Below are 25667 nucleotides of genomic sequence, written 5' to 3' on the forward strand. Positions count from 1 at the left end.
ATAAATCATGGTCCAACTTAAACGCAAACCGGATGGAATAGCACGCCGCTGCAAGATGCTGTGGTAGCCATGCTGGTTCGGTATGCCTTCAATTTTTAATAAATCCCCAACAGTGTCACCAGCAAAGCACCCCCACACCATCACACCTCCTTCACCATGCTTCACGGTGGGAACCAGCCATGTAGAGTCCATCCGTTCACCTTTTCTACAAAGACACGGTGGTTGGATCCAAAGATCTCAAATTTGGAGTCATCAGACCAAAGCACAGATTTCCACTGGTCTAATGTCCATCCCTTGTATTCTTTAGCCCAAACAAGTCTCTTCTGCTTGTTGCCTGTCCTAGCAGCTATTTTACCATGAAGGCGTGCTGCACAAAGTCTCCTCTTAATAGTTGTTCTAGAGATGTGTCTGCTGCTAGAACTCTGTGTGGCATTGACCTGGTCTCTAATCTGAGCTGCTGTTAACCTGCGATTTCTGAGGCTGGTGACTTCTATAAACTTATCCTCCGCAGCAGAGGTGACCCTTGGTCTTCCTTTCCTGAGTCGGTCCTCATGTGAGCCAGTTTCTTTGTAGCATTTGATGTTTTTTTCCACTGCACTTGGGGACACTTTCAAAGTTTTACCAATTTTTCGGACTGACTGACCTTCATTTCTTAAAGTAATGATGGCCACTCGTTTTTCTTTACTTAGAATTTGTATTATGGCAAGAAAAACCAGCTAACAGTCTATTCAGTAGGACTATCAGCCGTGTATCCACCAGACTTCTGCACAACACAACTGATGGTCCCAACCCCATTTATAAGGCAAGAAATCCCGCTTAATAAACCTGACAGGGCGCACCTGTGAAATGAAGACCATTTCCGGTGACTACCTCTTGAAGCTCATCAAGAGAATACCAAGAGTGTGCAAAGCAGTAATCAAAGCAAAAGGTGGCTACTTTGAAGAACCTAGAATATAAGACATATTTTCAGATGTTTCACACTTTTTTGTTAAGTATTTCATTCCACAGGTGGTAATTCATAGTTTTGATGCATTTAATGTGAATCTACAATTTTCAGAGTCATGAAAATAAAGAGAACTCTTTGAATGAGAAGGTGTGTCCAAACTTTTGGTCTGTACTGTGTATATGTGTGTATATATATATATATATATATATATACATATATACACACACACACAGTATATAGATACAGTATATATATATATATATATACACATTATATATATATATATATATATATATATATATATATATATAATGTATATGTATATATATAATGTATGTATGTATGTGCTTCTATATATGCTCCTGTAGTATAACCTGCACACCCAGAATTCATTGTGCCTATGGTTTACACATAAGCAGGGGTGGGGATAGAGCACCCAGTCCTGATCCGCCCCCGCCTAAGAACTATGGGTAGACAGTGCCTACTCAAAATCATCCTGAACAAGCAGGGGGCGACTTTACCCCAAGTACAAAAAAATGTCAACAAGACGATATGAAGGTATAAAAGAGGTGTCAAAGTATAGTTTTCGGATGTTTTAGACAGTCCCGAGCACTCAGGCGAGGTTTGCACCAATTCTGCCCCTTTAAAAATAAAACAAATATAAAATTTGTAAAGATTATTTTAATAGTAACGTAATTTATGAATTTTGTCAATGAGAATGTGAAACCACATTCTCGCGCGATTAGTTAGAAATTTTATTGATGCTGTTAAAATTCCGATCTTCTAGCTGTGCCGAGACCGGACTAGTTTCCTGGACAGGAAAACTTAGCAATTCATCTGTAAATTTTAAAAAAGAAAAAATTAAAAGATTTGTAAAAACATTTTCAAATGACTTTCTTAGTAAGAAAAAAAAAATGTTTGAATGTTTTTGTTAATTTTTTAACATTTTCTGTTTTAGAAAATGATGAGTGACAATCAATATGGAATCAACCAATTTTGAGTACTGATGAAAGCCCTGAACAGGCAAACTTGTTTGTACGTAAGATACGCTCTGTTGCAACAGTGTTAGTAGTGTGAACAGGTACAGAGAAGAGTTCATTATGCTTACAGCAGAAAAAGAGTTAATCAGCAAACAAATGCATAGATAAGATACGCTTTTTTGCAACAGTGTTAGGGTCCAGTCACAGTGTTAGGGTCCAATCAGGCAGATTTCCACAGCAATCAGAGACCAACCACCAGCCACCAGCAACCCATGTAACGACGCTGTGCTTGGTAACCATGGTACACATTGGGTAACTAAGCAAAGCGCTTTGCATAGTTACCCAATGTATACTCTGGCTACGTGTTCAGGGAGCTGGCGTCTGGCAGCCTGTAACTGGCGTACGCTGGTAACCATGGTACACATTGGTAACTAAGCAAAGCGCTTTTCATAGTTACCTGATGTGTACCCTGGCTACGTGTGCAGGGAGCTGGCATCTGGCAACTTGTAACCGGCGTACGCTGATAACCATGGTACACATCGGGTAACTAAGCAAAGCGCTTTGCATAGTTACCCGATGTGTACCATGGTTACCAGCGTACCGCTGCTTACAGGCTGCCAGACGCCGACTCCCTGCACATTCAGATTGTTGGTCACCCGCCGTCACACATGCCGATGCGTGCTGCACAGCGGGAGACCAACGAGCAATAAATGGTCCTGATAGTTTTGTAACGATTAGCGACCTCGCAGCAGGGGCCCGCTCACTGCTGCTTGTCACACACAGCGATATCGCTGGCAAGGTCGCTGATACGTCACAAAACCTGTGAATTTTCAGTGATCTCGCTGTGTGTGACAGGGGCTTTAGTAGTGTGCACAACTACAGAGAAGAGTTCATCATGCCTACAGCAGAAATTATTCAGTAAACAAATGTATCATTACGGGCAGCTGGAGTGAATAACAAACTTGTTTGTAGAGAAGATACACTCTGTTGCAACAGTGTTAGTAGTGTGGACAACTACAGAGAAGAGTTCCTTATGCTTACAGCAGAAATTATTCAGTAAACAAATGTATCATTACTGGCAGCCGGAGTGAATAACTTGTTTGTAGAGAAGATACACTTTGTTGCAACAGTGTAAAGCCTGCTTTACACGGGACGACCGATTGTGCGATTTCACAATTGATCGTACCCGCCCCCGTCGTTTTTGCGTCACGGGCTAATCGCTGCCCGTGGCACACAAACTCGTTTAACTCCGTCACACGTACTTACCTTACGGATGAACTAGCTGTGGGCGACGAACGTCCACTTCCTGAAGTGGGAGGGACGTTCGGCGTTACAGCGACGTCACACAGAGGCCAGCCAATAGAAGCGGAGGGGCGGAGATGAGCGGGATGTAAACATCCCGCCCCCCTCCTTCCTTCCATTAAACAGCCGGGTGCTGTGGGACGCAGGTACGCTGTGTTCATCGTTCCCGTGGTGTCACACGGAGCAACGTGTGATGCCATGGAAACGATGAACAACCTGCACCCATGAAAATAAACGAGATTATGAAAGTTAATGACGAGCACACGACTCACGATTTGTGAGCGATACTGCGTCGCTCAGAGGTGTCACACGAGAAGATGTCGTGCGCTATGCCGGATGTGCGTCACGAAAACCTTAACCCCGACGACATATCGCACAATCTATCGTCTCGTGTAAAGCCCGCATTAGTGGTGTGGACAACTACAGAGAAGAGTTCATCATGCCACCAGCAGAAATTATTCAGTAAACAAATGTATCATTACTGGCAGCCGGAGTGAATAAGGCTGGTTTCACACTACGTTTATTTAACATCCGTCCATAACGTTTTTTTAGCGGAAAAACGGATCCAGTGCAAATGCGTTTTAACTTCAATGCATTTGCAATGGACTCGCGTCCACCGGCGTTCGCATGCGTTTGCGTGCGTTAGACAGAGGATCCGTACTTTTGCGTTATTTTAACAGGTTTCAAAAACGCTACTTGTAGCGTTTTTTACCTTTGTCAAAATAACACATCTCACAGGATCCTTCACATTGCGCCGCGAGCTGCAATGCATTTCAATGAGTGCTGGATCCTGCCTAGCAGAATGCGTTGAGTTGCGTTGTAACAGGATCCTGCTTTTGTACTGAGCATGCCCAGAAAGTACTGAGCATGCCCAGAACCAGTCTCGCGTGATCTGTCTCTCTCTCCTCCTCCCTCCCTCACCCTCTCTATCTCTGTCTTTCCCCCTTCCTCTCCTCCCTCTCTCCCACCTGAGAGCTGCGGACACTCGTAACCAAGGTAAATATCGGGTAACCACTTCTCTTAGTTACCCAATGTTTACGTTGGTTACGTGTGCAGGCAGCCCTGATCCTAGCAGCTGCAGACGCTCGTAACCAAGATAAATATCGGGTATCCAAGCCCGATGTTTACCTTGGTTACGAGCGTCTGCAGCTGTCAGAAGCCGGCTCCCAGTTTGGCACGTTTAGTTCCCCTCACTCCCGATCACATGACTCCAATGCCCGCCCCTAAACATCCAGTGACAGGATCCTGCAAAGTAAGACATGCGTTTACATGCGTTTTTTGCTGTAAAAGCAGGATCCGCTTTTGCAGCAAAAAAAGTTCAGGACGCATGTTAAATAAACGTAGTGTGAAAGCAGCCTAAGCAAACTTGTTTGTAGAGAAGATACACTTTGTTGCAACAGTGCTAGTAGTGTGGACAACTACAGAGAAGAGTTCCTTATGCTTACAGCAGAAAAAGGGTTAATCAGCACACAAATGCATAGCCACTGTGAGCCGGAATGAAGAAGTAAACATGTCTGTAGAGCAGATACACTCTGCTGCAGCAGCGTTTGTAGTGTGAGCAGCTCCAGCGAAGAGCTCAGGCTCTTTAACCCAAGTGTCAGCCTAGGATTCTGCTGATGAAATTATGGGATTCATTTTTCCAACTTGTTTGGGCATCGCCCTAGTGGTGGACAGGACACCATCCAACCAAAGCCTGCAGAATACAACCCAAGAATGTATGTACGTAGAGGTTCTGGCAGCTTTAATGAGGGCTCCTCTGGGGAGCGGACTCCAGATTGGTCTTCTTCCCATTTTAATGAGTGGAGACAACCTGCTAATGGCCGGGTGCCGAAGTACCATAAGGAAGTTGAAGTGTACTAGTGTCTTTAAGGAGGTTAATTTTCTACTCGTCATGGGCATGCTCACCAGGAAAGTCAAAATTAACTCCCGCACCAACGGGATTGTATTGATTATTCTTCTTTATACGCTCGCACATAAAATCGTCCTCAGTTCCACCTGTGAACATACAAAGATTTAAAATTGTATCAAGGTGTCTCCATGGTAACAGACTACAAATAAATTCTGTGTAGTCAGAGCCTGCTGTCATCATGATTTTTTTTTTTTTAACCCCATCTCCACCTCTTTTTATTGAAAAAAAAAATGTTTGTGATTACCATATTTGCCCCAAACTGTAAAATATACCCCGGGGGGGGGAGGGGTAGAAATTTGGTGACATCAAGCTGTTTCTGAAAGGAGCCTAATTTTATCGTTGCTCACCATAAAAGTAAATATTAGCTCCCGCTCCAAAAGCATTGATTTTCCTATCCTTCTTTTTAGGCACATATACCGAATTGTCATCTTCAATTTCATCTGTGAACGTAAAATAGAAAGGTTTAATATTGTATCCAGGCGTCTCCATGGTTACAGACTACAAATAATCTCTGTGTAGTCAGATCCTGCTGTCATGGTTTTTTTTTTTCTTCACCCCCCCATCACCACCTCATTTAGAAAGGGAGAGGTGAACACATGGCTGCAAGATTGTTGTCTGTTACCGTGACGACATATAATTGTGTACAGGAGCTGTAAACGCATTACGGTAGAAGACTATAGTCTTCATCAACTTTTATACTTTTTATTTTGCATTTTAAAAAGTGCTCTGTTGTCAATGAATGGAAACTGCAGTCAATGCAGCGTATAAGTGCAGGACTGTGGTCTCCTACCGTTTTTTGTCTGCAGCTCCTATGCAGATGAATGTGTCTCCATTAAGGAGGTTAAGAATATAAAACTCTAAAATGAAGAGAGAACTCACCAGCAGGGTAGGTACAACAGCAAAAAATATTCTTAAAAGCTGTAAGAAATGAAATATAAATATATTATTCCATGGTAGAAATAGTAGAAAAAATGATCTCTTAAAGGGAAACTGTCATGTAAAAAAAAATTGCTATTAAACTGCTGATATTGGGTTAATCTGCAGGTTAATAGTGTTCTGAATCTGCAATTAGCAAATCAACTTTATTCCTCCTGGCAGCATTTGTGTTTCAGGAGAGGCGCCAGCCCGTCAGTGTATATTGAGCGGCGGCTATGACTGTGCTGCCGGCACTGACTGACAGCCGGCCCCAATGCAGAGCGAGCTGTCAGTCAATGCCAGATGCACAATTACAGCTGCCGCTCACTATACGCTGAGCAGTGACTAAACCCGTGCAGGCGCCACCCCAATGACTAAATCCCAAATGCTGCCAGGGGGAAAAAAAGTTAATTTCCTCTTGGCAGTGGGGCTCTCTGTGCCAGTGCTGGGCATGTTCGAAACCCTATTATCCTGCGTATTAACCCCATATCAACAAGTTAATTTCTTCATGTGTTCATATTTTCAGGATTTCCTTAGTATTGCACAGATGATGATTCCAACATTTGTGCAATGCTAAGGAAATCCAGAAACTGTGCACTGTTGGTGGCTCCTGAGGACTGGGGTTGTGCATGTTTGCTTTATAGAAACCCTACACTACTATTCCAAAGTCATAATCAAGTTAGTTTGCAACTAAAAATATCCAACACTCGATCATGACACCCATTACAAATTACAACTACATTCAATAGTGCTGGGTACCTGTCCTCCTGATGAAGCTTTAAATGGTGAAACACACATCTGAGTACTGAGCCTCTGACATGGTATTTGGTGGGTATTAAACTGAAAGATCTTGTTCTTTTTAGACCTGTGTTTATACAGATACTGTGAGAGTAGTTGGTTATAGCCATTATAATGGTTTGTCTAATATATAAAGCTGAGTGTACAGTTGTCGCGGGCGGGGAGGACGCCACTGCGCTTCGCTCGCTAACGCTCGGGTCCGGCGCTGCTGCGGCTGCTGCTGCTCGGTGGCTCGAGCGGTGGGCCGGATCCGGGGACTCAAACGGCGCTCCTCGCCCGTGAGTGAAAGGGGTGGTTGGTTTGAGGGATTTAGTCCGTGACGCCACCCACGGGTTGTGGTGAAGATGGGCACCACCGCTGCTGGTGACGGGGATCCCGGGAGCGATGGTAGGGAGCAGCTGGGATGTTGTTTTCCCCCTCCGTCGGTAGGGGTCGGTGGTCCCGGGGCCCGGTGGAGTGACGGGGAGGACAGGGTCGGTGAGGTGCAGGGTTGCAGGGACAGTGCGGCGCGGTGTCGGATGGCACGGGTGTACTCACTCAGCAAGAGATGCACAAAGTCCTCGGTAAACCAGACGGCTGGATGGACGGGTCCCACAGCCGGCTGCTGTGTCCCTCCCCGGACAGGTGATGGCGGCTGTCTTTCCCTGCACCTTTGTGTACTTGTTTGACTACGATGGATTCCCAACGGTAGTCCGCTCCCCGGTGTATGGGTACTGGAGGAGCCCGTTTGCCCGCAGGCGCTGGCCCTTGGGTCTCTAGCCTTAGGCGGTAGCTGTTACCCTCACGGTGTGGGCGGTTGCCTTCAATCGGGTCTTTGGCTGCTAGGAAACCCCTGGGGTTCCGGTCGCACTCGGATTTGACTATTGTCGGCGGCTCCAAGCCTGGTCAGGGTCCGATGGCCCTGCCTGTGTGTGCTGGCTTCACTTCGCTCCCCGGTCGGTACTGGCGGGCCAACGCCCGACCCCGGTCCTACGGTTCCGCGTCGATTCACCACTCCTGCAGACGGCCACCACCGTCTGCCAACCTTGCTGTCAGTGCCTGGGCCACAAACCCAGACATCCAAGTGTTCACTCCTCTCACTTCAACCTCCTCAACGCAACTGTCACTTTTCCCGCCTCCAGGCCTGTGAACTCCTCAGTGGGCGGGGCCAACCGCTTGGCTCCGCCCCACTTGGTGTGGACATCAGACCCTGGAGGGAGGCAACAAGGATTTTGTCTTTGGCTAATGTTACTGTCTAGTGGGGGTGGGGTGTTTGTGTGTTATCTGTGACGACCTGGCTAGGCCAGGGCGCCACATAGTCATGGCTAGAAGTTTTGAGAATGCTACAAATATTAATTTTCACAAAGTCTATTTCTTCAGTTTTTCTAATGGCAATTTGCATATACTCCAGAATGTCATAAAGAGTGATCAGCTTAACAGCAATTACTTGCAAAGTCAATATTGGCAAAGAAAATGAACTTTAACTCCCAAAACACATTTCAACATCATTGCATTCCTGCCTTAAAAGGAGCAGCTAACATTGTTTTAGTGATTATTCCAGTAACACAGGTGTGGGTGTTGATGAGGACAGGGCTGGCGATCAATCAGTCATGACTAAGTAAGAATGACACTACTGGACACTTTAAAAGGAGGCTGGTGCTTGGTATCATTGTTTCTCTTCAGTTAACCATGGTTATCTCTAAAGAAACACGTGCAGCCATCATTGCTCTGCACAAAAATGACCTAACAGGGAAGAGTATCGCAGCTACAAAGATTGCACCTCAGTCACCAATCTATCGCATCATCAAGAACTTCAAGGAGACAGCTTCCATTGTTGCCAAAAAGGCTCCAGGGCGCCCAAGAAGGCCCAGCAAACGCCAGGACCGTATCTTAAAACTGTTTCAGCTGCGGGATGGGACTACCAGCAGTGGCGAGCTAGCGCAGCAATGGCAGCAGGCTGGTGTGAGGGCTTCTGCACGCACTGTGAGGCGGAGACTGCTTGAGCAAGGCCTGGTTTCAAGGAGGGCAGCAAAGAAGCCACTTCTGTCCAGAAAAAAACATCAGGGACCGACTGATATTCTGCAGAAGGTACAGGGAGTGGACTGCTGAGGACTGGGGTAAAGTCATTTTCTCAGATGAATCCCCTTTTCGATTGTTTGGGACATCTGGAAAACAGCTTATTAGGAGAAGAAGAGGCGAGCGCTGCCACCAGTCTTGTCTCATGCCAACTGTTAAGCATCCTGAAACCATTCATGTGTGGGGTTGCTGCTCAGCCAAGGGAATCGCACCACTCACAGTCTGGCCTAAAAACACAGCCATGAATAAAGAATGGCACCAGAATGTCCTCCAAGAGCAACTTCTCCCAACTGTCCAAGAGCAGTTTGGCGCCCAACAATACCTTTTCCAGCATGATGGAGCACCTTGCCATAAAGCAAAGGTGATCACTAAATGGCTTATGGAACAAAACATAGAGATTTTGGGTCCATGGCCTGGAAACTCCCCAGATCTTAATCCCATTGAGAACTTGTGGGCAATCATCAAGAGACGGGTGGACAAACAAAAACCAACAAATTCTGGCAAAATGCAAGCATTGCTTATGCAAGAATGGACAGCTATCAGTCAGGATTTGCTCCAGAAGATGATTGAGAACATGCCAGGGAGAATTGCAGAGGTCCTGAAGAAGAAGGGGCAACACTGCAAATATTCACTTGCTGCATTAACTCATTCTAACTGTCAATAGAACCTTTTGGTCTCATAATATGATTGCAATTATATTTCTGTATGTGATGTAAACATCAGACAAACACAATTAAAAACCAGAGGGCAACAGATCATGTGAAAGTAGAATTTTGGTGTCATTCTCAAAACTTTTGGCCATGACTATATATTTGGCCCAGAAGCTTCCCATCACGTCTCCACCCCTTGATAAAGCGATTGCATCTCTTACTTTGTGAATCCTGCAACATGTGCTGCCACTTAGTGGCCAAAGTGGGTACTGCAGGTTAATAATAAAAAAAAAAAGCTTCTGGGGTTATTAGAGGCAGTTACCATAGGTCATTTTTATTTAATCGTCCCTTTATGAATTAAAAACAACTTGCGTCACTTTTTTCTTCTCTATTCACGCTGAAAATAAAATGAAAACATAAAATCCGAGCTCCCACAATGCACTGCTTTGAATCCAACATTATTACCTTTGCGCAGCACGATCTTTGCAGATTCCAGACGACTATTTTGGAATTTTACCTTTGCTTTTAGATCTGAATAGAAAAAATAGAAGTTTATATTAGTCGATAACTTAAAAGAAGACAGTAACACCTGACAGAAAGGCTGTGGTCTGTAACCGCGGGGCTCCTACAGATCTGCAGAGGGGCCGGCACAAAATTATGGGTGACTACAGTCACAATAATGGTTAAATGGCAGTCTGTAGGAGACAAGCAAAGTGAATAAAAGTTAAAGGTTATTGCTTTCTTGATGTTTCAATTCCGCGTGGGAGGAGACAGTGACAAAAAGAAAGCTAAGGACCGCCCATGCAGAGCCCGATCAGGTAGAGAACGCCCATATATGGCCATTTTATGTAGCTGCTGTAGGATGGGACCAATTAGAAGAGAGGGGACAGGACAACTTAATCTTAACCCCTCTCCCATTGGCTGTATGGATCTAAGGGATCAGCCATGGGCTTTTTGCTTTGTTTTTCGCGCTCTGTGTCCCTTACTGCTGTTTTCTCACCATTTACTACTTTGCTCCTAAAGAATCTGAAGTTGGTCGGTCCGTCACGTTGTTTAGGATCGTCTGCAACTATAGAAACAAAGGAGAAAAATATAAAAGTTAATTCTGAGATTTTCCAAATAATCACAATTGTGATGTGTTGGGAAGGTTGGAACAGAACTGTCTTATGTGTTTTATCTATGGATGACACGGTGGTTTAGTGGTTAGCACTGCAGTCTTGTGGTGGCTCAATGGTTAGCACTGCAGTCTTGTGGTGGCTCAGTGGTTAGCACTGCAGTCTTGTGGTGGCTCAATGGTTAGCACTGCAGTCTTGTGGTGGCTTAATGGTTATCACTGCAGTCTTGTGGCTCAGTGGTTATCACTGCAGTCTTGTGGTGGCTCAATGGTTAGCACTGCAGTCTTGTGGTGGCTTAATGGTTGTCACTGCAGTCTTGTGGCTCAGTGGTTATCACTGCAGTCTTGTGGTGGCTCAATGGTTATCACTGCAGTCTTGTGGTGGCTCAATGGTTATCACTGCATTCTTGTGGTGGCTCAGTGGTTAGCACTGCAGTCTTGTGGTGGCTCAATGGTTATCACTGCAGTCTTGTGGTGGCTCAATGGTTATCACTGCAGTCTTGTGGTGGCTCAATGGTTATCACTGCATTCTTGTGGTGGCTCAGTGGTTAGCACTGCAGTCTTGTGCTGGCTCAGGGGTTAGCACTGCAGTCTTGTGGTGGCTTAATGGTTATCACTGCAGTCTTGTGGTGGCTCAATGGTTATCACTGCAGTCTTGTGGTGGCTCAATGGTTATCACTGCAGTCTTGTGGTGGCTCAATGGTTATCACTGCAGTCTTGTGATGGCTCAGTGGTTAGCACTGCAGTCTTGTGGTGGCTCAATGGTTATCACTGCAGTCTTGTGGCTCAGTGGTTATCACTGCAGTCTTGTGGTGGCTCAATGAATATCACTGCAGTCTTGTGGTGGCTCAATAGTTATCACTACAGTCTTGTGGTGGCTCAGTGGTTATCACTGCAGTCTTGTGGTGGCTCAATGAATATCACTGCAGTCTTGTGGTGGCTCAATAGTTATCACTACAGTCTTGTGGTGGCTCAGTGGTTATCACTGCAGTCTTGTGGTGGCTCAGTAGTTATCACTGCAGTCTTGGGCTGGCTAAGTAGTTAGCCCTGTAGTCTTATGCTGGCTTAGTGGTTAGCACTACAGTCTTGTGCTGGCTCAGTGGTTAGCACTACAGTCTTGTGCTGGCTCAGTGGGTAGCACTGCAGTCTTGCAGCCCTGGGATCCTGGGTTTAAATCTCACCTAAGACATCTATGAGGAGTTTGTATGTGGGTTTCCTCCCACACTCCAAAGACATAGTGATCTGGAATTTAGATTGTGAGCCCCAATGGGGACAGTGTCATTGATGTATGTAAAGCGCTGTGGAATTAATAGCGCTATATAAGGGAATAAATATATATTATCTTCTCACCATATAACGGGTAGGTATAAGCCCCAGCTCGCGGGTCTGGACTCGTCTCCTGTATGGGGATTTTATATTGTACATCTGATCAAAGGGAAAAAAAACAAGTTACAATTATGTATAATACCGTATCAGTTTATTCAAATTCTGACTACGCAGGATTAGTTTGTAGTCTGTAACCATGGAAATATACACCCCTATTTTTCTGTTATTTTCTGCTTTTCTTGTATCATCCTAAGTGTAGGCCCAGATATTACTGTGTCCCTGTTTTTCCAAGTAAATCATATAATCACAGATAGTACCGCTTCCTTGTCTTTTCTTGTGAATTATATATGTACAGATGGCACTGCCTCCTTGTCTTTTCTTGTGAATTATATATGTACAGATGGCACTGCCTCCTTTTCTTTTCTTGTGAATTATATATGTACAGATGGCACTGCCTCCTTTTCTTTTCTTGTGAATTATATATGTACAGATGGCACTGCCTCCTTGTCTTTCTTAGTATCACTCTGTAACTGAAGTAGGCACAGATAGTAGTAATACTCTATCTAATCCTTAAAATGATGTAGGCACAGATAGTACTGCCTTTTTGTCTATCCTAGTAGCATTCTGTAATTGAAGTAGGCACAGACAGTACTACTGCTGTAACTAATTCTAAAAATAATGTGGGCACTGATAGTACAACATCCTTGTCTTTCCTAGTATCATTCTGTAACTGAAGTAGGTACAGATAGTAGTACTATTCTATCTAATCCTAAAAATGATGTAGGCACAGATAGTATTGCCTCCTTGTCTTTCTTAGTATCATTCTTTAACTGAAGTAGCCCACAGATAGTAGTATTGCTTTATCTAATTCTAAAAATGATGTGGGCACAGATAGTACTGCCTCCTTATCTTTCCTAGTAGCATTCTGTAACTGAAGTAGGTACAGCTAGTAGTAATGCTGCATCTAATTCTAAAAATGATGTAAGCACAGATCGTACTGCCTCCTTGTCTTTCTTAGTGTCATTCTGTAACTGAAGTAGGCACAGATAGTAGTACTGCTGCGTCTAATTTTAAAAATGACATAGGCACAGATAGTACTGCCTCCTTGTCTTTCTTAGTATCATTCTTTAACTGAAGTAGCCCACAGATAGTAGTACTGCTTTATCTAATCCTAAAACTGACATAGGCACAGATAGTACTGCCTCCTTGTCTTTCTTAGTATCATTCTTTAACTGAAGTAGCCCACAGATAGTAGTACTGCTTTATCTAATCCTAAAAATGATGTAGGCACTGATAGTACTGCCTCCTTGTCTTTCCTAGTAGCATTCTGTAACTGAAGTAGGCACAGACAGTAGTACTGCTGTATCTAATTCTAAAAATGATGTGGGCACAGATAGTACTGCTTTACTGTCTCTCCTGTTTAAATAATTTACAGTATATCATTCATCTGACCTGGTTATGACCATCTTAATAATACTCATTTACATTCTCACCTTCTTTAATGCCCTGTATAAAATCCAGCGGCACAACACGACGATAAAGAAGTAGTTCTATAAAATCTGCATCTGAAAATAAAGAAAGCAAGAAAAATAATGCATTAGGATCGTTGTAGCCTCATCCATATACTGTGTCAAGGCAGATATACTGTTCAAAAAGCATAATAATCTGATAAAGGGTCAAAATGTTTTGGGGATTTGCCCTCATTTGGTGAAAACCGGCCTGTAGTATAATACATGATCAGATATTTGACTGCCTGACCTGCAATACCACATTTCTCCAGTAGTGGTCACTGTAGGGTAAGTGTATGGTCGGGAGAAAATTGAAGCCATACCGGCTTAAGGCTACATGTCACAAAAAAACTGCACATTTGAGACACCAAAACTGCTCCAAAAACTGCACTTTGTGATAAAGAGCCTGGAAATGGGCGGCACAGTGGCTCAGTGGTTAGCACTGCAGTCTTGTGGTGGCTCAGTGGTTAGCACTGCACTCTTGTGGTGGCTCAGTGGTTAGCACTGCAGTCTTGTGGTGGCTCAATGGTTAGCACTGCTGTCTTGTGGTGGCTCAGTGGTTAGCACTGCTGTCTTGTGGTGGCTCAGTGGTTAGCACTGCAGTCTTGTGGTGGCTTAATGGTTATCACTGCAGTCTTGTGGTGGCTCAATGGTTATCACTGCAGTCTTGTGGTGGCTCAATGGTTATCACTGCAGTCTTGTGGTGGCTCAATGGTTATCACTGCAGTCTTGTGGTGGCTCAATGGTTATCACTGCAGTCTTGTGGTGGCTCAATGGTTATCACTGCAGTCTTGTGGTGGCTCAGTGGTTAGCACTGCAGTCTTGTGGTGGCTCAATGGTTATCACTGCAGTCTTGTGGTGGCTCAATAGTTATCACTGCAGTCTTGTGGTGGCTCAATGGTTATCACTGCAGTCTTGTGGTGGCTAAGTAGTTAGCACTGTAGTCTTATGCTGGCTTAGTGGTTAGAACTACAGTCTTGTGCTGGCTCAGTGGTTAGCACTACAGTCTTGTGCTGGCTCAGTGGGTAGCACTGCAGTCTAGTGCTGGCTCAGTGGGTAGCACTGCAGTCTTGCAGCCCTGGGATCCTGGGTTTAAATCTCACCTAAGACATCTATGAGGAGTTTGTATGTGGGTTTCCTCCCACACTCCAAAGACATAGTGATCTGGAATTTAGATTGTGAGCCCCAATGGGGACAGTGTCATTGATGTATGTAAAGCGCTGTGGAATTAATAGCGCTATATAAGGGAATAAATATATATTATCTTCTCACCATATATCGGGTAGGTATAAGCCCCAGCTCGTGGGTCTGGACTCGTCTCCTGTATGGGGATTTTATATTGTACATCTGATCAAAGGGAAAAAAAACAAGTTACAATTATGTATAATACCGTATCAGTTTATTCAAATTCTGACTACGCAGGATTAGTTTGTAGTCTGTAACCATGGAAATATACACCCCTATTTTTCTGTTATTTTCTGCCTTTCTTGTATCATCCTAAGTGTAGGCCCAGATATTACTGTGTCCCTGTTTTTCCAAGTAAATCATATAATCACAGATAGTACCGCTTCCTTGTCTTTTCTTGTGAATTATATATGTACAGATGGCACTGCCTCCTTGTCTTTTCTTGTGAATTATATATGTACAGATGGCACTGCCTCCTTGTCTTTTCTTGTGAATTATATATGTACAGATGGCACTGCCTCCTTGTCTTTCTTAGTATCACTCTGTAACTGAAGTAGGCACAGATAGTAGTAATACTCTATCTAATCCTTAAAATGATGTAGGCACAGATAGTAGTACTGCTGCGTCTAATTTTAAAAATGACGTAGGCACAGATAGTACTGCCTCTTTGTCTATCCTAGTAGCCTTCTGTAATTGAAGTAGGCACAGATAGTGCTACTGCTGTACCTAATTCTAAAAATAATGTGGGCACTGATAGTACAACATCCTTGTCTTTCCTAGTATCATTCTGTAACTGAAGTAGGTACAGATAGTAGTACTATTCTATCTAATCCTAAAAATGATGTAGGCACAGATAGTATTGCCTCCTTGTCTTTCTTAGTATCATTCTTTAACTGAAGTAGCCCACAGATAGTAGTATTGCTTTATCTAATTCTAAAAATGATGTGGGCACAGATAGTACTGCCTCCTTATCTTTCCTAGTAGCATTCTGTAACTGAAGTAGGTACAGCTAGTAGTAATGCTGCATCTAATTCTAAAAATGATGTAAGCACAGATCGTACTGCCTCCTTGTCTTTCCTAGTATCATTCTGTAACTGAAGTAGGCACAGATAGAGTAGTACTACTATCTAATCCTAAAAATGATGTAGGTGCAGATAGTACTGCCTCCTTGTCTTTCCTAGTAGCATTCTGTAACTGAAGTAGGTACAGCTAGTAGTAATGCTGTATCTAATCCTAAAAATGATGTAAGCACAGATAGTACTGCCTCCTTGTCTTTCTTAGTATCATTCTTTAACTGAAGTAGCCCACAGATAGTAGTACTGCTTTATCTAATCCTAAAAATGACATAGGCACAGATAGTACTGCCTCCTTGTCTTTCTTAGTATCATTCTTTAACTGAAGTAGCCCACAGATAGTAGTACTGCTTTATCTAATCCTAAAAATGATGTAGGCACTGATAGTACTGCCTCCTTGTCTTTCCTAGTAGCATTCTGTAACTGAAGTAGGCACAGACAGTAGTACTGCTGTATCTAATTCTAAAAATGATGTGGGCACAGATAGTACTGCTTTACTGTCTCTCCTGTTTAAATAATTTACAGTATATTATTCATCTGACCTGGTTATGACTATCTTAATAATACTCATTTACATTCTCACCTTCTTTAATGCCCTGTATAAAATCCAACGGCACAACACGACGATAAAGAAGTAGTTCTATAAAATCTGCATCTGAAAATAAAGAAAGCAAGAAAAATAATGCATTAGGATCGTTGTAGCCTCATCCATATACTGTGTCAAGGCAGATATACTGTTCAAAAAGCATAATAATCTGATAAAGGGTCAAAATGTTTTGGGGATTTGCCCTCATTTGGTGAAAACCGGCCTGTAGTATAATACATGATCAGATATTTGACTGCCTGACCTGCAATACCACATTTCTCCAGTAGTGGTCACTGTAGGGTAAGTGTATGGTTGGGAGAAAATTGAAGCCAGACCGGCTTAAGGCTACATGTCACAAAAAAACTGCACATTTGAGACACCAAAACTGCTCCAAAAACTGCACTTTGTGATAAAGAGCCTGGAAATGGGCGGCACGGTGGCTCAGTGGTTAGCACTGCAGTCTTGTGGTGGCTCAGTGGTTAGCACTGCAGTCTTGTGGTGGCTCAGTGGTTAGCACTGCAGTCTTGTGGTGGCTCAGTGGTTAGCACTGCAGTCTTGTGGTGGCTCAGTGGTTAGCACTGCAGTCTTGTGGTGGCTCAGTGGTTAGCACTGCAGTCTTGCAGCGCTGGGGTCCTGGGTTCAAATCCCACCAAGGACACCATCTGCAAGGAGTTTGTATGTTCTCCCCGTGTTTGCGTGGGTTTCCTCCAGGTTCTCCGGTTTCCTCCCACACTCCAAAGGCATACAGATAGGGAAACTATATTGTGAGCCCCAATGGGGACAGTGTTACCAATGTATGTAAACTGCTGTGGAATTAATAGCGCTATATAAATGAATAAATTATTATTATTATTATTATTATTATTATTATTATTATAAAATGTAAAAAACCGCTTGAAATAATGCTGCGTTTTTATCACTTCTGATTTTGAAGCTTTTTTTGTGAAAAATAGTAATGGGTGGACCGGACTGTAAAATGCAACCCCTGTGGGTGCAAAGGCACCCGAATCAAGCACTCAGGAAATAAAAAAAAATAAATAAAAAATAAATAAAATAATAAAGAGAGAGTACTACACTTACCTCTCTGGTTCGGCTGTAACTGCTCCCACAACCGCTCATTATTCTTCCAGGGCCGCTCATTAGGCTCATGCATATTCCCTGCTTCCCCCGCCCACCGGCATCTGTGATTGGTTGCAGTCAGATAGCACCCCCAGCCTGTGCGACAACCTGTCTGACGCACCAATCACAGACCCAGTTTGCGGGTCTATACCGAACAGTAAAAATAAATAAATAAAATATTTGGCATAGGCCCCCCCCCATATTATGATACCCAGCACAGATAAAGCCCATGGCCCCCCAGTCGTGCATTTATCTTGGCTGTGTATCAAACGAACCACATGCAACTTTCTTTTTTTAATTATTTAAATAAATAATTTAAACAGCGTGCGGTCCCCCCAATTTTCATAACTAGCCATGATAAAGCCCGACAGCTGGGGGCTAATATTCTCAGGCTGGGGAGACCCATTGTTATTGGGAGCCCCCTCAGCCTAAAAATAGCAGCCTGCAGCCGCCCAGAATTGTCGCATTAGGGATGGTCTATTTTTCGGGTACATCATTAATATCATCTCTACAACTCAGCTGATTGAGGAGCCTTGACTTTTGGGGCATGGTATGGCCTATCTTAAGAATGGGTCATCTAATTAGCAATAATGAGCTTAGAGGTGGCATCTAAAGTAAGGTCCTGGGGCTGAGGATGCCCAATGGTGCCTCTGCCTCATAAGAAGACAGTACGATTGTTTATGCACTAGTCCCAGGTTTTGCGTTGGGGTCTAAGATCTCCATGTTACCCCTGTACAGAGAACCCCTTTAAATCCATCGTATATAGGAAGCTCCACTCACCTTTTCTGTAACGTGTGCCGAATATTATCTCAGAACCTAGATATAAAGACATAGATGATTAGTTGAGTATCTTTGTATATAAGATATATCACATCTGATAATAATCCTGAGTTATAACCTGTATTGTATTCCAGAGCTGCATTCATAATTCTGCAGGCTTTACAGCTGTATTCTCCCTGCTTCATTGATGGTAGTCTGCAGATTTGAGTGCTGGGAAGTGTCTTCTTTACTCCTGGTCCTACACAGCCATTAGATGTGAAATAAACTGTCTTGTTTCGTCCCACGGGTCTGTATAATTCTGGTAAGTTGTCATAAGACGGCTCATATAGGAAAGGCTTGGAGCAATATTTTCCCATTTTTTCCTGTAGAAATATAAATTTCCTGTAGAGAATAAGTGAATGAGAAAATGAGATTATAGATAAATAAATGTGCTTTAGGTGCAGTGCCCCAAAACTGTGGCCTGTGATACTTCTTGGTTCCAGCTATATACACATCTATATCTTCTAAATCTGTTTATTACTAATCTATTTATGCACTGGGGGTTCATGTTTTCTACATAGGTTGTGAAAATCCATTTCTAATGCAAACTCACAGTAGAAAGTGTCTGTAGTTTAGCTTATAAAAAAGGAAACACCCACTCCAGGGTTGGAGAGAGGAGAGCTGCAGGTGGATGTGAGGCTCATCGGAGTAATGCCTTGTAAAGTGGAAGAGAGGAGAGCTGCAGGTGGGAGTGAGGCCCATTGGAGTAAGGCCTTGGAGGATGGAAAAGAGGAGAGCTTCAGGTGGATATGAGGCCCACTGGAGTAATGCCTTGGAGGGTGGGAGAGAGGAGAGATGCAGGTGGATATGAGGCCCACTGGAGTAAGGCCTTGGAGGATGGAAAAGAGGAGAGCTGCAGGTGGATGTGAGACCCACTGGAGTAATGCCTTGGAGGATGGAAGAGAGGAGAGCTGCAGGTGGATTTGAGGCCCATTGGAGTAATGACTTGGAGGGTGGGAGAGTGTAGAGTTGCAATCAGATATGAGACCCACCGGACTAATACCTTGTAGGGTGCTAGATAGGAGAGCTGCAGGTGAATGTGAGGCCCACTGGAGTAATGTCTTGGTGGGTGGGAGAGATGAGAATTGCAGGTGGATGTGAGGCCCACCGGAGTAATGACTTGTAGGGTTGGAGAGAGGAGAGCTGTAGGAGGATGTGAGGCCCACCGGAGTAATGCCTTGTAGGGTTGGAGAGAGGAGAGCTGCAGGTGGATATGAGGCCCACTGGAGTAATGACTCGGAGGCTGGGAGAGAGGAGAGCTGCAAGTGGATGTGAGACCTACCGGAGTAATGCCATGGAGGGTGGAAAAGAGGAGAGCTGCAGGTGAATGTGAGGCCCACTGGAGTAATGTCTTGGTGGGTGGGAGAGATGAGAATTGCAGGTGGATGTGAGGCCCACCGGAGTAATGACTTGTAGGGTTGGAGAGAGGAGAGCTGTAGGAGGATGTGAGGCCCACCGGAGTAATGCCTTGTAGGGTTGGAGAGAGGAGAGCTGCAGGTGGATATGAGGCCCACTGGAGTAATGACTCGGAGGCTGGGAGAGAGGAGAGCTGCAAGTGGATGTGAGACCTACCGGAGTAATGCCATGGAGGGTGGAAAAGAGGAGAGCTGCAGGTGGATGTGAGGTCCACTGGAGTAATGCCTTGGAGGATGGAAAAGAAGAGAGCTGCAGGTGGATGTGAGGCCCACCAAAGTAATGCCTTGTAAAGTGGAAGAGAAGAGAGCTGCAGGTGGATGTGAGGCCCACCGGAGTAATGCCTTGTAGAGTTGGAGAGAGGAGAACTGCAGGTGGATGTGAGGCCCATCAGAGTAATGACTTTGGGGAGTGGAAGAGAGGAGAGCTACAAGTGGATGTGAGGCCCACCGGAGTAATAACTTGGAGGGTGGGAGAGAGGATAGCAGCAGTTGGATGTGAGGCCCAACAGAGTAATGACTTGGAAGGTGGAGAGAGGAGAGATGCAGGTGGATGTGAGGTCCACTGGAGTAATGCCTTGGAGGATAGAAAAGAGGAGAGCTGCAGGTGGATGTGAGGACCACCAGAGTAATGCCTTGGAGGGTGGAAGAGAGGAGAGCTGCAAGTGGATGTGAGGTCCACCAGAGTAATGCCTTGTAGGGTTGGAGAGAGGAGAGCTGCAGATGGATGTGAGGCAAACCGGAGTAATGCCTTGGAGGGTGGGAGAGAGGAAAGCTGCAGGTGGATTTGAGAATCAATGGAATAATGCCTTGGAGGGTGGGAGAGAGCAGAGCTGCAGCTAGGTTTGAGGCCCCGTAGAGTAGGAGATAATCAAGCTGCTCACAGAAGAGCAGCAGGTGGATGTGAGGTCCATTGGGGTAATGTCCCAGGGCTTTAGGTGAATGTGAGCTGAACTGGAATAACGCCCTGTGCAGTGGAAGAGGGGAAAGCTGTAGGTGAACTAATGTAACACCCTATAGATGGGAAAAAATAGAGATCTTCAGGAAGATGTGAGGCCCACCTGGAGTATTGCCTGGTAGAGTAAAAGAGAGAAGAACTCCAAATGGAGGTGAGGCCTACTGGAGTTATTGCCCCTTTGCAGACACATAGAGACAATGACAAACAAATATAAATGGGCAAAACAGCCTGAAGGATCGAATCAATAAAATACCACTCAGCAGTTTATGCAAGAAAACCCCCCAAAATGATGTATATAAAAACAAGCGGAATGTTCCTTATTATGCTTGGGGGTCTCTACAGACCTAGAGCGCACTGACTGTAGGATGGAAAAATAATGGTCACCTGTCCTGCCTCTGTCCAGTCCCCCGTAATGCTACTTCCCGTCTTTCCTCTCTTTTGAAACCTTACACGTGATGTCCTCTTCTGGAGGCATCTTCAGGAGCTTGGAAGACCCAGAGCAAGATATCGTAAGGTCAGAGGTCTACATGATATCAGAAGCCCCAAGGCCCAGAATGAAGATGCCGAAAGTGAACATCAACGAGGTTCCAAATGAAATAGAGGTTGAAACCCGGGTGTTGTCCTCTTCCGGAGGCATCTTCACGAGCTTGGAAGACCCAGAGCAAGATATCGTAACGTCAGAGGTCTATACTTGATATCAGAAGCCCCAAGGCCCAGAGTGAAGATGCCGAAAGTGAACATCAACAAGGTTCCAAATGAAATAGAGGTTGAAACCCGGGACAGGCGAGGAGTGAAGTGTTACCAATTTTTTTTCACCCCTTTCCTGACCTTGGCTAAATTTGCACCAAGTGAATTTTTAAAAAAAAATTCTTTCAGGAGGTTCCGAATTTTGCATAAATTTCAAGCGCAGGCAATTTTGACTCAAACCAATTAGTTCATGGCGGTTTGTTATGTTTATGTCGTGTGATTATTATAAACTTTCGTTTCTAATTATTACAAAATTTGGACCCATTCACAATTGCCTTTGCGCCCATTTTTTTTGTCTTTTTACAATGTTTTGTTTTTTTGCACCAAATTTTGAAGTTTATTTTCTACTTGCTCGTGTTTTTTTCTCTATTTGCCATTGAAGGCGTCTTTTTTTGCGGCTTCTTCATTATTTTCAAATTTTTAAAATATAGCATAATCTTTGCTCGTTTGTCCCGCAGTCTCTCCCCTCTCTCCCTTTGTTAGAGATGCCTGCAAAATTTTAATGGCTCATGGTTGTTTTTGCTGTAAAAAGGTGAAAAACATTTTAAAAAGACAAAAATAAAAAGCATTTTTTTCTTGTGCTCAAATCATGAATTGAATCCTATTGTCACGATTCCTCTGTGCAGAACATCTTGCACACAGGTGATGCTCTGCTCCACCTTCCTGAACTATAGAGCCGGCAGTGACATGTTTCCTTTGTGCAGAGCATCTTGCATTTGGAGATGCTCTGCTGTGTTTCTCTGAGCACTAGCTGAAAGGTTGTTTGGAACCAGCACAGGTTTCCATGCTGGTTCTGGAAGGTGCTGTTTACTTACGAGTTGTACCTTCCTGGTAATTGCCTTTTTTCATTACTGAGCATGTGCTCCCAGAACCTTGCCAGTCATGCTCTCTGGTTTTGCAGTTGTGCTCTTGGCTTGTGTTAGTGCTTGTGTTCTAATCCAAGTTTCTTGACCCCAGACCGTTCTTTGACTCCTCTCTGCCCGCTCCCTGTTCTTGTCATAACTTGCTGGCTTCTGACCTCAGACCATTACCTGACCACATCTCTGCCCACTCCCTGAACCTTATATGTTACCTCCTGGCTTCTGACCTCAGACCTGTTCCTGACCACGTCTGTGTCTGCTCCCTGAACCTTATACATTACCTCCTGACTTCTGACCTTGGACCGTTACCTGACCACATCTCTGCCCGCTCCCTGGACCTTATACATTACCTCCAGGCTTCTGACCTTGGACCTTTACCTGACCACGTCTCTGTCTGCTCCCTGAATCTAATACGTACTCTCCTGGAATTCTGACCCTCGGCCTGTGACTTGACAGCGTTTCTGCTTACTCCCTGTGTCCTGTTGTGTCCTCCTGTTTCCTGACCCCGGCTTGTCTGACTATCCTTCTGTGGCGCCCTGGACTAGCCAGGTCGTCACAGGTACTGCAGAACACACACCCCCACCCCGAGACAGGCACATCAGCCAGACATAAAAGCCTCGTTGCCTCCCTCCAGGGGCTGATGTCCACACCAGGTGGGGTGGAGCCAGGCGGTTGGCCCCACTCACTGAGGAGTTCACAGTCCTGGAGGTGGGAAAAGGAAGTGAGATCAGTTAGGGAAGTGCAAGTGAGAGGAGTGAAGTAGTGGTGAAGGAGTAAACTGACCGTGTCCGGGTGCGTGGCCTGGGCACTAAGAGCAAGGTTGGCAGACGGTGGTGGCCGTCTGCAGGAGAGGCGAATCAACGCGGAACCGTAGGACCGGGGTCGGGCAGTGGCCCGCCGGTACCGAACCGGGGAGCGAAGTGAAGCCAACACACACAGGCAGCGCCTGCGGTCCCCGACCAGGCTTGGAGTCGCCATTAAGAGGTCAAATCCGTCAGTGACCGGAACCCCAGGGGTTTCCTAACAGCCAAGACCCGATAGAAGGCAACCGTCCGACCAGTAGAAGGAAATACAGCTACCGCCACAGCTAGAGTTCCAAGGGCCAGAGCCTGCGGGCAAAAGGGCTCCTCCTCCACATATATACGCTGGGGAGCGGGTTACCGGTGGGAAGCCATCGGGACTGAACATACACAAAGGTGCAGGGAAAGGCAGCCACCACCAACCGTCCGGGAGAAGCCACAGCAGCCGGCTGTAGGCCCCGTCCATCCAGCCGTTTGGTTTACCAGAGACTTTGCGTACATTTGTGTCTGAGTGAGTACAACCGTGCCATCCGGCACCACGCTGCGCAGTCCAGGCGACCCTGCACCTTGCCAACCCTGCCTCCCCGTCACCTCACCGGGCCCCGGGACCACCAACCCCTACCCACGGAGGGGGAAAACGACATCCCAGCTGCTCCCTGCCATCGCTCCCGGGATCCCCGTCACCAGCAGCGGTGGTGCCCAACCTCACCACAACCCGTGGGTGGCGTCACAGACTAAATCCCCAAACCAAACTATCCCCTTTCACTCACGGGCGAGGAGCACCGCTCGAGTCCCCGGATCCGGCCCAGCGCTCGAGCCACCGAGCAGCCATCGCAGCAGCGCCGGACCCGAGCGCGAGCGAGCGCTACGCCCCGCCGCCCGCGACACTTCCATCTATACTTTCCGTAAGTAGTGACTAGCATCACACCTATGTTTTTATTATGTTTTCTAACTTTCGATGGAGTAAGGGCTCGTTCTGCAGACTTTTCCAGAATAAACAGTTTGTGTGTACATGTGGAATAAATTAATTTCTAGCCGTTTTATGAGTTATTTTCTGCCTTTTTAGCAGTTTTCTTCCTGCACTAGAAGCCTCAGCAGCTTCTCCTTCTGCCTTTCTGACTCTTTCTCCCTTTTTTATGTTAATGTTACGTTTCTTGCTTGTTGGTTACTATTTATGTACAGTTTTTCTTTTAATCATGATTGTAGCATTTTTAGGTTTTTATTGATTTAATGTTTGACTCTTAACCTTTTGTCATTGTGTCGATGTTGAGACTAATATTTTTTTGGCTCAAAATGTAGCATGGAGGCATCTGGGGCTTGAGCTCCACCAAAATTCTACATTCATTCAACACAATCGTGGCTCCAGCTCAACTGTACAGGATGAGTGGCTAAGCTATTGCTCTCTGTTATCAGTCATTTCTCATATAAGAACATAGTACCCTATGAGGGGCAATTGTCCTGCTTTTTCCAAGACTCCAAGATAGTATACAGTATGTGGAGTGCAGAGAGCACCCTTCAGTGGCTTAGCTACATGGGGGCAGAGGGTGACTGCTTGGAGGGGTCCATCAGAATGGCTGTCACCCTTAACTGTATCAGTGTGCACTGTGCCGATACAGATAAACTGTAGTAGAGCGGGACAAGATGGTCTCCGTGCAATGCCGTTTTCTGTTCTGCAGGCCACAGGCTGCTTTGGACCATTGTTGCGGCTATTAAGGACGTCCTCATTTTCAGGAGTACTACTTAGGGGGGTCCTCATACATGGTGGAGGCTACTATGGGGGCCATGATACAGTGTGGGGCTACTAAGGGTGCCTCACACAGCATAGGGGGGGCGGTTGTCATCCTCAACACGGTCTTCTTGCAATGCCGCTCCCCGTTCTGTAAGCCTCAGGCTGCCTTAATCCTGTGGACTTCAGAACGGGTGGACCATTGTTGAAGCTATTAAGGAGGTCCTCATTTTCAGAAGGGCTATTTAGGGGGCCCCGATACAGAGTGGGGGCTACTATGGGCTCCATAATACATTGTGGTGGCTACATCGGGCTCCTCATACATGTTGGAGGCTACTATGGGGGCCATAATACTTTGTGGGGGCTAATACGGGTGCCCTGACATAGCATGGGGTCTACGAAGAGAGTCATGATACATTGTGGTGGCTACATCGGGACCCTCATACATGGTGGAGGCTACTATGGGGGCCATAATACTTTGTGGGGGCTACTACGGGTGCCCTGACATAGCATGGGGTCTACGAAGGGAGTCATGATACATTGTGGGGGCTACAAAAGGAACCCTCATACATGGTGGAGGCTATTATGGGGGCCATGATACAGTGTTGGGCTACTAAGAGTGCCCTCATACAGCATGGGAGATTTGAAGGGGGTCATGATACATTGTGGGGTTACATCGGGACCCTTACACAGAGTTGGGGCTACTAAGAGGATCCATACAGAGTGGGGGCAATAAGGGGACCCTTATAGCTAATGGAAGCTACTAAAAAGACCCTCATACAGTGTGGTAGCAATTAAGGGGACCCTTATAGATAGTGGGGTCTACTAACAAGCCGTCATAGAGAGTGGAGGTGACTAAGGGGGCACCTATGCACCGTA

At 45.3% G+C, this 25667-nt stretch overlaps 1 protein-coding gene across 3 annotated transcripts in view; it reads right to left on the reverse strand.

The window, feature by feature from the left end:
- Positions 1-1609: 1609 nt before the first annotated feature.
- The window catches only part of LOC142246424 (uncharacterized), a 32620-nt gene continuing 8562 nt past the window's right edge, over positions 1610-25667 (reverse strand). Inside the window, exons 2-13 of one of the 3 annotated variants that reach the window (XM_075319474.1) lie at positions 18365-18608; positions 18247-18282; positions 16345-16416; positions 14776-14850; positions 13489-13560; positions 12020-12094; positions 10556-10624; positions 10021-10086; positions 6017-6055; positions 5485-5577; positions 5134-5223; positions 1610-1783 (exon numbers count right to left, since the gene is read on the reverse strand). In XM_075319474.1, coding sequence (XP_075175589.1) covers positions 1689-1783; positions 5134-5223; positions 5485-5577; positions 6017-6055; positions 10021-10086; positions 10556-10624; positions 12020-12094; positions 13489-13560; positions 14776-14850; positions 16345-16416; positions 18247-18282; positions 18365-18602 — 1020 coding nt within the window. In that variant the 5' untranslated portion in view covers positions 18603-18608 and the 3' untranslated portion in view covers positions 1610-1688. Of the gene's footprint in view, positions 1784-5133; positions 5224-5484; positions 5578-6016; positions 6056-10020; positions 10087-10555; positions 10625-12019; positions 12095-13488; positions 13561-14775; positions 14851-16344; positions 16417-18246; positions 18283-18364; positions 18628-25667 lie in introns of all 3 variants that reach the window. The other 2 variants (XM_075319473.1, XM_075319475.1) reach the window with 2 other exon arrangements.

This window comes from Anomaloglossus baeobatrachus, chromosome 7 (assembly GCF_048569485.1).
Source record: "Anomaloglossus baeobatrachus isolate aAnoBae1 chromosome 7, aAnoBae1.hap1, whole genome shotgun sequence".
NCBI lineage: Eukaryota > Metazoa > Chordata > Amphibia > Anura > Aromobatidae > Anomaloglossus > Anomaloglossus baeobatrachus.